Source organism: Mesoplodon densirostris, chromosome 14 (genome assembly GCF_025265405.1).
Source record: "Mesoplodon densirostris isolate mMesDen1 chromosome 14, mMesDen1 primary haplotype, whole genome shotgun sequence".
NCBI classification, from domain to species: Eukaryota; Metazoa; Chordata; class Mammalia; order Artiodactyla; family Ziphiidae; genus Mesoplodon; species Mesoplodon densirostris.
Window position 1 is genome coordinate 69073310 of NC_082674.1, and position 12832 is coordinate 69086141.

General features: G+C 41.3%; 1 protein-coding gene across 1 annotated transcript in view; it reads right to left on the bottom strand.

The window, feature by feature from the left end:
- SLC9A2 (solute carrier family 9 member A2) overlaps positions 1–12832 on the bottom strand; it is an 87573-nt gene that overhangs the window by 53123 nt on the left and 21618 nt on the right. Inside the window, exon 2 of the mRNA XM_060117718.1 lies at positions 475–938. Within this exon, the coding sequence (XP_059973701.1) occupies positions 475–938 (464 nt within the window). The remainder of the gene's footprint in view (positions 1–474; positions 939–12832) is intronic.

Here is a 12832-nt window from a genome sequence, read left to right on the forward strand (position 1 = left end):
GGAGAACAGCACTCAGTGGGCAAGATCCTTTCACCTGTACTATACACGCCACATACTGAGAGCAGCACTTCTCACAAAGAACGCTGGGACCTTAAGTCCTTTGAATTCTGATCAAAACCCATCATTGTTGAAGCTGTCACAGTGAGAAACCTCCAGGGATACACAGGTCACAGTCACTGTGATGCTTCTCTGGCAGCAGCAAAGCCGTACAAGCAGGGACCAGTCACAGAGCTGGCAGGATCCAGGCAAAAGGAAGTGAGAGGCCCTTTGTAGAATCACAGATAAATAACAAATAATAAATTTACTGAGAATTTTAAGACAGCGAGAACAGAGCCTTGAACCAAGTGAGGGGCCCTTCCCAGCACAGGGCTGGGGACGGCTCAGCTGCCTGCTCTGCAGACAGGGTCTCCCCTCAGCAGCTGGTGGGTGGCGGCCCCGGCCTGGTGGAGTGATGTCGTGTGAACCGTCACTCACCACTGTCACGGCATCATTCAGCAGGGACTCCCCAAAGACCAGGATGTAGAGCTGCTCGTTGACGTGGATATTCTCGAAGACAGCGAGCACGGCCACGGGGTCCACCGCCGAGATTAAGCTGCCAAAGAGCAGATTCTGGAGCAGAGTGATGTCACTCAGGCCGAAGGCTTCGATCTGGCAGATCCCAAACAGAGACACCCCGATGCCAATGGAATTCCAAAGCGTCCCGACCACGGCGTACCAGAAGATGGTGCCGATGTTCTCGAAGAACGGGCGGGTGGGCATGAAATAGCCCGCATCCAGCACGATGGGGGGGAGGAGGTACAGGAAAAACACGTCCGTCTTCATGGCCGGGGGGGATTTCTCATCCACTCCAAAAATAATCCCACCCAGCAGAAGTCCGACCATGATGAGAAGGCAGCTCTCAGGTACTATGGTAGGTAATTTGTGATACAGATGGAAGCCTGTTAAAGAAAAAATAAATAAAGACGAAATCTGGGTTATGAAAAAATAAAGACAAAATTTGGGTTATGAAAAAATAAAGATGAAATTCGGGTTATGAAAAAATAAATAAAGACAAAATTTGGGTTATGTGAGAATTATGGAAAAGGCAAACTGGTTCCCTCTGACAGAACCAATAGGTCCTATTTCAAAACCTCCCAGGTCAACGTAATTGGCTATACACTGGCTTTAGATATTACGATGCAAAAGTCAGATGATCCCCTTAAAACTATTCACAAAGCACATTCAGGTACACATTTCAATTGAAATCAGAAGTAGAATACTATAGGAACACGATGTCTAAACAGCACAGCTTTCATCTAAATGTCTATTTTCTTAAATAAGACAATGCAATTTTACATTTGAAGCAATATTGTGACTCCCAATATGTTTTCAGATGTCACAAACCATTTCATCCTCATAAAAACCCTAAGGAGTAAGACAAGGAGGTATTTTCACCCCTTTTTTTATTTAAGTGGAAACTGAGGCTCAAAAAGATACGGGGTCTTGCCAAGGTAGCCAGATCACAGGCCAGGTTTTGGATCACCGCTGTCCCCTCTGGTATTGAGAAGAGTTTGTAACTTCCTGAATATCAATATTTCTAATTTCAGATTCCTTCATTTGGAATGCTGAATACGTTTAATTTTCAGATGTCTGCTCCTTCAGAGACAACCAAATCAACATCAAAGGTCCATCAGATAACTACAGTAAAGTGAGGCATATAAACACGCCATGATCTCCAATGTCATGGAGTTTCTAATCAAGGCAGGAACAGACGTGTTTATGACTTACTCTAGTATAAGGCATCATATGGTAAAGCCCCAGTCAAGCACTAAGGGAACAGAGAAGAGGAAATCTGCTGAGGATGGCACAGATGAGGTAGCATCTTGCATTAATCACATAGAGAAGGCAGGAAGAGTCTCCTAAGAAGTGAAGGAATGGAAGAAAACACCTTTTCCTAATTCATGGTGGAGCCTAGTGTGGCTTTCATGCAGACCCCATGTTAGGGGGCGGCCCATAGCAGGGAAATGGGAGGGAAATGCAGGTGGTACCAGCATGTGGGCAACACAGGAAGCAACTTCACACACGGAGGTCACTTGGCAGGGCTTACATGAGGCCAGCCCTTATTAGCAAGGCAATAGCGGGCCATCCTGAAGGCATTTCATACCTTTTAGAATTAAAGCAGCATATGGAAATTAGCTGAATTATAGGAAGACTATATTAAAATGACAGAGTAAGTCCTTAGAAACTTACAATCACCGCAGGTTTAACAAGTAAACCCTTAGAAGCCTACAAAACATAAAGAAGTCACAGCATGAAATATGTGTGGGCCCCCCAAAATGTAACCATAATTTGAAGAAATTTAAAATTTCTTTAAGAATTAGTTTCTAAATAATAAAGTGAACATCTTTAGATTGGGTATTCAACTCATCCCTCCAGCTTGGATTATTTTCTTACTCACATTACAGCAGACTCCAATTATCATTGGGGAATAAATGCATTCAGCTGATGCAGCCACGCCGGACCCCTGACCCTCTGGCCTGTTGACCTCTCTGTGTTAAACAGAAAAGTTAAAAAAAAATATGTCCACAGGGCTTCCCTGGTGGCGCAGTGGTTGAGAGTCCGCCTGCTGATGCAGGGGACGTGGGTTCGTGTCCCGGTCCGGGAAGATCCCATATGCCGCGGAGCGGCTGGGCCCGTGAGCCATGGCCGCTGAGCCTGCGCGTCCGGAGCCTGTGCTCTGCAACGGGCGAGGCCACAGTAGTGAGAGGCTCGTGTACCGCAAAAAAAAAAAAAAAAAAAAAAAATACATCCACTGAAAACCACATCTTTGCAACCCCTCTGCACACTGATTCCTTCTTTTATACCAACTTACCCTGTAATATAAGGATGTCCTGGTACAGCCTCCCTGGCCCCCTGGGGTCCAGGGCAATCTGCTCCTTGGTGGAATGCAGAGCACAAAGGCCCAATCTGAGGGCGCCCTGTGTGCCCTGGGCCATAACAGCTGCCCCCTGGCTTGGAATCCAGCTCCCCGACTCCCTGCGTGTGGCCTCGGAGGGGTTCCCACCAGGCCCAGGCCAGGTGTGCTCACCTGTGAAATGGGGATACACACACCTTTCCCATAAAGAGCTGTAACCGTAACTAACCACTGTCCTGCAATGTCACGTACGCCCTGACATTTTGTTTTCTGTCTCTCTTCTACTTGAAAAAGCAAGAGAAAACTGTTCTCAAGAAATGCCCAGAAGCAAGGAACAGGATCTCTGCTGACCGACTGGAAACCGGACAAAGCCTGCTTTGGCGGGCTCCTGCTTCCACTACTGCCTTTTTCTTTCCTGTTCTGCCACCCAGCCTTGGTAGCCTGTACTCTCACACGGGGCGGGAGGAGGGGGGGCATCCTTCACTGTGCTGAAAGGAGATCCTTACTCCTAAGAACGGAGCATGGGAGACCAGGTAGGTGGGAGAAAGGAAGAAATGCTGCCTGCTTAAACTCATCACAGGGAAGGACCAATGGCCGCCATGCTTGCCACGTGACTGATCCTGACCAGGATCCCAGGTGCGCGGGAAACCAGGATGCAGTCAGACAGAAGGGCCACCAGGCTGGAGGGCTAAAGGAGGCCTGGAGCAAGGGAAGGGAGCAGGGGGAAATCCCGTGGTCGCCCAAATCAGAAAAGAACGGCAACAGGCCAAGCGCACTTGTTTAAGAAAACAGGTGTTTATATTTAGAAAAGGCTGTTCGCCTTTCTCTTCTGAATGCTTAGGCCATTCAGCACTGGTCTGAGTGACCCTTGCTTGAAATAGGATGGCAGTTACTGAATCTGCCCAGTTGTTCCACAGGCAAGAAGGGATTAGATGAGGCGCAGTCACAAGAGATCTGAGTCCGGTGCTTTTGGGGGAACATAAGCAGAGACGCTGAATTTTATAACACTCCCTCCTGGCAGAAACGGTTCTGTGCGGAAGTGTCTATTCTTTCACCAACCACAGGAGTCAAACCTCCTAGCAAAGCAGTTAGGCAAAACAAAACAAAATAAAGGCTTCTTAAATGTCACTGTTCACAGAATGAAACAAATACATCAGCATTTACACACGTGCATATATTTATGGCTCCCCTGGCCACAACCAAGTATTTCTTGAAGAGAAAATGAACTTGAATAGACCAGGGTCATTAACCCACCTAACAGTATTGACAGATACATCAGTTATCAGGAGAAAACTTTTTGATGATTTTTACAAGGCTGAACATGAGCTACTGAAGGTACAATCTACTATTTAGTCCAGGGGTCAGTTAACTTTTTTCTGTAAAGGGCCTGATAGTAAATGCTCTCAGCTTGCAGGGCATACTTTGCTATTATAGTACAAAAGTAGCCAGAGTTAATATCTAAATGCATCGGTGTGGGTGTATTCCGATCAAAGTTTATTCATGGGCATTGAAACTAGAATACAGTTTTATATGTCACCAAATATCATTCTTGTTTTGATTTTGTTTAACCATTTAAAAATGTCAAAGCCATTCTTGACCCACAGACCATATAGAACCATGCTGGGTGCCCTCTCTGGCCCCTGGGCTGTGGTTTACTTACCCTGGTTCAGTTTGTACCTTGTATTTCCTGCTAACTTCTATTTAGAGTGTCTGGGGCATTGTACTTGTGTCATTCACTTTTTATTTCTGGAACATAAAAGTCTATGAGGATGGATGCTTTAAATTTTATTTTATTTTAATTGCAACAGAAATTCACTTAGTGGGAAAGGGAACAGAATTAGGATCTCATACCAAATACATAGTCAAGTGACTCTATCTTCCTTTCTCTTTGCATATCAGTGTTGGAATGAACTGAACTTAAAAACTAAAGATCTAGGTATAACTGAGTGCAATGCAATTAATTCACTATATTTTCTCATTACACATAAAATAATCCATTTGTTAAATTCTGGAAAGAAAGCAAAGTGAACAGTAACACAGGAAGCTTCCAGAGAGCAGGATCCATAAAAGAGCAACAATGTAAAAATCTGAATCAGAGAAAATCACCCCTCCACCACCACCATCACCAACAAAAAAATACAAAATGTTTCCCAAAAAATACAGTTCTAATTAACCAGCTGCACAACAGCAAGGGAAAGAGGAAACCTGCAGAGGTAAGAAGAGAGAAACACCTTCAGTTGAGAAACTTCTCACTGGAGGTGAATATAGACACACACGTTCTAACTAATGCTCCACGTTTTAAGAGAGCCTAAAAAAATAATGAGATTTATTAGATCCACAAATATTTGCCAAGCCCGTGTTAAGTAGGGGACAAGTACCTTTGGGAACAAGGTCAGTGAGGGCAGCCAGACCCTGTGGCTGCCAGACCCAGAACTAGCTTCCCCGGCTGGTGCTTCTTGAAGCAACCCTGGGAAACTGTGGATTGAACATAAAGAATATTCAGAAAGTTATGCCCATTTGGTTGGAGAACAAAAGGTAAATATTTATGGAATACATTAAACTTGTTTTTAAGAGAAATAAACAAGTTTGTTCAAGTCTAAAAATGCTGACTTTATGTATCCCAATTCACATAGCAATCAAATATACATTAAAAAAATAGAATTGCAACATGCAATAGACAGAAGCAGAGAGAAAATAGTAAGAAGTACCACTCTGATCAGATACATAAAAACAAACTGCTATCACTGCATGATAACTCTAGTCGACAAAGACCAAGTAAGAAAATTTAACTCTAAAAATAAGTAGAATCAAATTGAGTAAATAAATAATATAAGCAAATAATAAAAAGATAAGCAAATAAATACATAAAAAGAATAGAAGTCAGTAAATAGCAGAATTAACTGCTCTATGTCAGTAACATTAACCTGAGAATATGGATTTCTCACAACACTTAGTCACATGCTGGGATTGAAACACACATCTAATTTCTCTCCATCAAAAAGTAGCACCACTGTGAAGATAGAGGTCTTAAAAATGCTCCACTTATGAGATCTGCAAAGGACTTATAATAATAGATTAATTGAAAAATATGAAATTATAAAGGAAACATTAAAATTTTGTTGGGATTATCCCAAAGCAGAACTTAGATGGTATTTAATTTTTCCAAATGACTTGACCACTTACAAAAAAGAGAAAACCAATATGTGTTTAGTCTGTCCATGAAGAACCTGAGAAGGAACAAGCAGCGTTAAACCCTTAAGAGGGTATTTGTTGAGTACCTTCCCTATATAAGACTCTGAGGGGCCCAGAGATGGATCACAAATGGGCCATGTCTTCAGTGAGCTTATATTTGGTACATAAGATAAGACTGTAAGTAATTATAGTACAAGATAGAAAGTGATACATGCTATGAAAGAAGAGGTATAATAAGTACCAGGGAAGTAAGGAGAGGAGGGAAATTAATTCAGATGAGGAAATTCAAGAAGGAACTGGAGCAGGTGGCATTGAGATAGCTGGATGAGGATATTTCCATTCGGAGGGGAGGAAGCACAAGGAAGACAGGAGGAAAGGCCCCGGGGCATCCTGAGGACAGGGTGGCAGGGCTGGCCTGAATATGAAGTGTATAGGGCAAGTCAACGGAGAGGGGCCATCAACCGGGGAGCAGCCACACTGTAGAAGGCCTGGAAAGCTGATCCTTCAAACCCCGCCTTTGTTCTGTGGGTAAGGGGAGGGGGAGCCAGTGAGGGTGTCTCAAACCATCCTTGTCTTCCACACATGGAGCAGACAAGCTCCTCCCAAAAAACCAGAGACCAGACTTTGGAAATGAGAGGATCAAGGCCGTCCAGTTAGAGTTTTAAACCAGATGTATGTGATTAACCATCGGTAGAAATAAATAAAAAGTTGATGCAAACATGTGACTAAAAAGTGTAAGAACACCCCAAACTCCAAAGGGATCTATACATAATCTCATAAAGTCCAGTCTGTAAGGAGAGCCACTCAGCACATGGAGGGGTTAATGACAGAATCCTACTATTTAGCAATGAAAAAAAGAAAAAAAAACAGTTACATATAACAAAAGAAAAAACTACATTGCAGCATTATATATGACAGGGAAAAAGCAAGCAATAAAACGTATCCATCTCATTCAATCTTTTTTTTCATACAATAGACATTTATGGAGACCCCACTCTGTGCTGGGTACCATATCAAAGCACTAGGGATGTCGTGGTGAATAAAAGAAAGTTTTTTTCACTGGAAGACTTCAGTGATGGGCAATAAAATATATGTCAACCAATAAATACACAGTTGACAGGTGCTGATGAACACTACAAAGAAAGGCAGAGAAGGGTGAGAGTATCCAAAAGGACAGGACGGGATAGCATCTGACATCAGTGTGGGCAGGGAAAGCCTCTTTGACGGGTGACATCTGAACAAAACCCTACGTGAAGTGAGGGTGTGGAACATGGTGGAAGAACTTTCTAAAACAGAGAGGAACAAGGGCCCTTAGTTGGGAACACCCTGAGCAAGGGGGCTACTGCAGCTGGAGCATGGGAAGTACGGAGAACATGGTAGGAAATGATGAAAGAGAGGCAGCAAAATGCTAGAGCACGCCAAGCCTGTCACCACGGGAAAGGCTCTGGATGTTCTCTGAGACCAACAGGGAGCCACTGAAGGTTTCTGAACAGAGGAGTGTCATGATCAGATTCACAGTTTTACAGGGTCATTCTAGCTGCTGTGGAAGAAGAGAAGCAGGAAGACTAGTCAAGAATCTTCCAGCAACATGGGAAAGAGATGATGGTGGCTTTCATGAACATGCTGGGGAGAATGAGGAGAGGTTGGATGCTGGATATATTTTGAGAGCTGCTCCAACAGAATGTGTTGCTGGCCTGGATGAGGGATGCGGGTGTGATACTGTGATATAATTTTTTTTTAAAATAGCTATTTTGTTCTTCATCCCCAGCTCCTGGACAGAGCTCCTAAAACCTTGCTAACTCCCTAAGCAATAAAGGTGCTAAGAGCCTCTTTTGTTCTACTATTTGGTCTTTGCCTTCAAGTCTCAACACAGAGTTCTTAACTTCCTTGGAATTTTCTGGGTGACAGGAGCATCTTTTGCTCTAATCTTGGTAGGCTCCTGGATACATTACCAGAAAGACCAACTATGAGTAGAAGCTTGGAATGTTCAGCTCCACCCCTCCCCCACCACTGGCAGTGGCCTTACTAATTGATCTGGCCCATGTGATGGAGCCTCAATAAAAGCCCCTCAACTATGGGGTTCAGAGAGCTCCTAGGTTGATGAACAAATCTACCCACTGGAAAGGTGGTACATGGCAACTGCACAGGGACAGAAGCTCCTGAACTCAAGACCCTTCCAGACCTTACTCCATGTATCTCTCTATCTAGCTGTTCATCCGTATCTTTTATTATATAATAACCCAGTCAACATAACTGTTTCCCTGAGTTCTGTGAGCTGTGCTAGCAAATTACTGAACCCATGGAAGGCATCGTGAGAACCCCAGGTTATAGTCAGCCAGTAAGAAGCACAGGTGACCACCTGGGACTCACAGATGGCAGCAGCAATGGGGGCGGTATTGTGAGACTGAGCCCTGGACAAGTGGGATCTGATGCCAAGTCCAGGGTGATAATATCAGAACTGAATTGAACTGCAGGACACCCAGCTACAGTCCACAGAGGATGGAGAACTACGTGGTGTGGAAAACCCGCACACGCTTTGGTGGCCAGAAGTCTTCTGTGAGTGAAGAGAGAAAAACAGTGAGTGTTTTTTCTTTCCGTGAGACAGATGAATCCAAGGTGAATCCAAGGCTTTTGGCTCAAACATCTGGGTATAGAGTGGGGTTATTTACTGAGATGAGAACAGGGAGAGAGGAGGTTTCAGGGGAGAAAAATCGAGATTGTAAATGCCAATCAGAATCTCCTCGGAAAATACCCAAGGGAGCTTAACAAGTTGACAGCAAGACCTAGCTAGAAGAAATGACAGACGATTTCTATAGAACATCATAGATGAGCGATGAGCTGCTACTTCTTTTTTTTAAAAAAACGTTGTAAAGGCTCTTGATTAGTTTTCAACTTTCAGAATCAACTTAAGAGATGAAAGACGTTAATGATGGTTACAGGCCAGAATGTAAATCTTACCAACCTTGAAAATATAAAAATAAAGGTATATCTGGTCAAAACTGGATGGAAGAGAGAAAGTTCTTAATATACTCATTTTTGAAAATGGGAACTGAGAGATATTGGCTAAAACTGATACAGCAACAAAAATCTGGTCAGGAAATTAAAAGCACTTACCTCTGAAAAGCAAGTCTAGGCTTAAGGAACTGAGGGAACTGTTATTTGTTATAAGCTCTTTAGGATAACTTTAAAAAAAAATTTAATACCACACATATACTACTTTCATTAAAAACAATAAAAACCACTGTCAAAAATACTGCCCTGTGTTCTTATTAAGCCCATAATGGACAACGGGGTGAAACAGCAGGTCCAAATAATGTCAAACAGTGGTACAACAATGGGGAAAGAAAGCATAATTTAATCAGAGGTTTTAGAGGTATAAATAAAGAGAAATCACACACACACATAAATACACACACCCATACACACACATTTCTTTTTTGCTTCTACAACTGTAGAAAATTCCATATAGATCAAAGAGTTTAAAATTTTTAATATCTATGAAAACAAGAAAAATCCTATGCTGCAATCATCTCACTTACAAAGAAGTGATATATTATAATCAGTGGCCAAAAAGTAAAGAATTTTAAGATAAAAGCCAGGTATGCCTGAATTCACCTTTGTAAAGTCTGCAAAAAAAAAAAGTAAGAAAATGAAGATTAAAAAAACAAAAAACCGGGCTTCCCTGGTGGCGCAGTCGTTGAGAGTCCGCCTGCCGATGCAGGGGACGCGGGTTCTTGCTCTGGTCTGGGAAGATCCCACATGCCGCGGAGCGGCTGGGCCCGTGAGCCATGGCCGCTGAGCCTGCGCGTCCGGAGCCTGTGCTCCGCAATGGGAGAGGCCACAACAGTGAGAGGCCCGTGTACCGCAAAAAAAAAAACCAAAAAACCCAACTGTTGCTTCTGGTAATATGGAGTATGTATTTTTCTCTATTCCTCCCACTTAGTACACTTAAAAAGCCTAGGTATCATGTACAAAACAAGCACAAGGAGACTCTGAAAGATGGAGAGAAGGAGGATGGCTAGGGACCTCGAGATCTGAAGAACAATACGGCAGGGAGTTCCCTGTGTTTCCTTTTTGCCTCTAATATCCCGGACTTGGAGCTGAAGAAGCCAGCGACCTGGAAACGCCAATGGGTGCTGAGAACAAGAGCCCCAACAAAGCCCACTCCATCCAGACAACGGACCAGGAAAGAGGCAGCCTCACAACACATAATACTTCTAGATAATAACTGCTCTATTCCAGCCAAACCCACAGAGAGAAGCACACCACAATGAGAAGCCCACGCACCACAATGAAGAGTAGCCCCTGCTCACCGCAACTAGAGAAAGTCTGTGTGCAGCAATGAAGATCCAACACAGCCAAAAATAAATAAATAAATTTGTTTTTTAAAAAATTCAATTGTATTGGCTCAACAGCAGAATATTAGTAAACTGGAAGTATGAATTAGTAAACAGGAAAGAATTACTAAATTAGAAAACAGAATGGTAGAAATTAACCAATCTGAATGACAGAGAAAAAACAGGCTTAGAACATGAGGGACCTGTAAAATTATAGTGAAAGATCTAACATTCATGTCATCAGAGTCCCAGAAAGAGAAAAGAAAGAGGGTGGGGCTGGAAAAGTACTCAAGAAATAATGGATAAAAACTTCCAAAATTTTGCAAAAAATATAAACCTACAGAATGAAGAATATGAATGAGCCTCAAAAAGGATAAACCCAAAGAAGTCCACATCATGACAAGCTATACACAAACTTTTGAAAATACATAAAAAGAAAAAAATCTTGATAGCAGATAGAGAAAGGATACCTTATCTATAGATGAGAAAATAGAATTTTAGCAGATGTCTCTTTGAAAATCGTGGGGATTATCAGGAAGTGGCACAACATTGTTCACGTGCAGGAAAAAAAAAAAAAAAGAACTGTCAACCCAGAATTCTATAACCAGCGTAAACAGCCTTCAGTAATGAAGAAGAAATCAAAACATTCTCATTTGAAGGAAAACTAAGAATATTTGTTGCCAGCAGACCTGCCCCAAAATAATGGCTAAAGGAAATTCTCAGTATGGAAAGCAATGGAATCTTGGAACATGAGGAATTAAGGAAAAAGTAAAAATACAAGAAATTCAATACATTTTCTTTCTTCCCTTGAATTTTCTAAATTAAGCTTGGCCACTGAAGCCAAAATTACAATGCTGGTTGATGTGGTTCTCAATGTACATAGAGAAAATGTTTTTAAGACGACTATATTGTAAGTGGGAGAAGGTAAAAAAACATAAAGGGAGGAAAGGTTTCTTTACTTCACTCACACTGGTAAATGACCACATGAGTAAACTGCCACTAGTTACATATATATATATATATATATATATATGTATATATATATATATATATATATATATATATATATATATATATATACACACACATACATATACACATACTGATGATGTAATACTTGGAGGAAACACTAAAAAATGCTATACAAAGAGATACCCTCAAAAACTATTGATAAATGAAAATGGAGTTCTAAAAAGTGTTCAAGTAACCCACAGGAAAAGAAAACAGAGAAATGAAAAAACAGGGAGAAAATAGAAAACAAAAGAAAAAGTGAGATATTTAAACCCGAACACCACAAACACACCAATAGTTACAAAAAATGTAAAGTGTCTAAATGCATCAATTAAAAGACAGCTGTTAGTAGAATGGATTAAAAAGCATGACCCAAGTATATGTTGTCTAAAAAAATTTCACCTCTATACAATGATATAGGCAGGTTGAAAGCTAAAGAATGGGAAAAGTTACATCATTAAAATATTAATCAAAAGAAAGTGTAATTGGCTATATTAATATCTAATAAAGTAAGCTTCAGAGCAAAGAAAATTACCAGAGACAGGCAGGGACCTTAAATAATTATAAAAGGGCCAATCCACCAAGAAAATATGGCAAGCCCAAATGTGTATGCACCAAATAACAGAACTATAAAATATATGAAAAAAAAACTGATAGAATTGAAAGGAGAAATAGGCAAATACATAATTACAGTTAAAATCTTCAACATCTCCTCTCTCAATAATTGGTAAAATAAATAAGTAGATCATCAACGAACAGGATCTAATCCTATAGAAGACTTCAACCAACAACAACAGAATACACATTCTTTCCAAGAATCCACAGATTATATACCAAGATAGAACATTTCCTCGGCCATAAAAACAAATCTCAACAAATTTAAAAGAACTGAAATCATACAGGGTACATTCTCTGATCTCAACGGAGTCAAACTGGAAATCAGTAACATACAGAAAACAGGAAAATCTCTCAACTTGGAGACTTAACCACACACTTCTAGACAATCTATGGGTCTTCACACCCACTAGGCTGGCTGTAATCAAAAAGACAGATAATAACAAATGTTTTTGTGGATGTGGAGAAATCAGAATCCTCATGTGCTGGTGAGAATATGAATCATGCAGCCATTTCGGAAAACAGTCTGGCAGTCCCTCAAAAAGTTAAAGACTTATCATTTGACCTAGGAAATTCACTATTAGGTATATATCCCAAAGAAATGAAAACCTGGCCACATAAAAACCGGTACACAAACATCCATAGCAGCATTATTCATAATAACCAAAAGGTGAAAACAACCCAAATGCCCATCAACTGACAAATGGATAAACAAAATGTGGTAAAACCATATAATGGAATCTGATTTGGCCATAAAAAGGATGGCATACTGTCACATGCTACT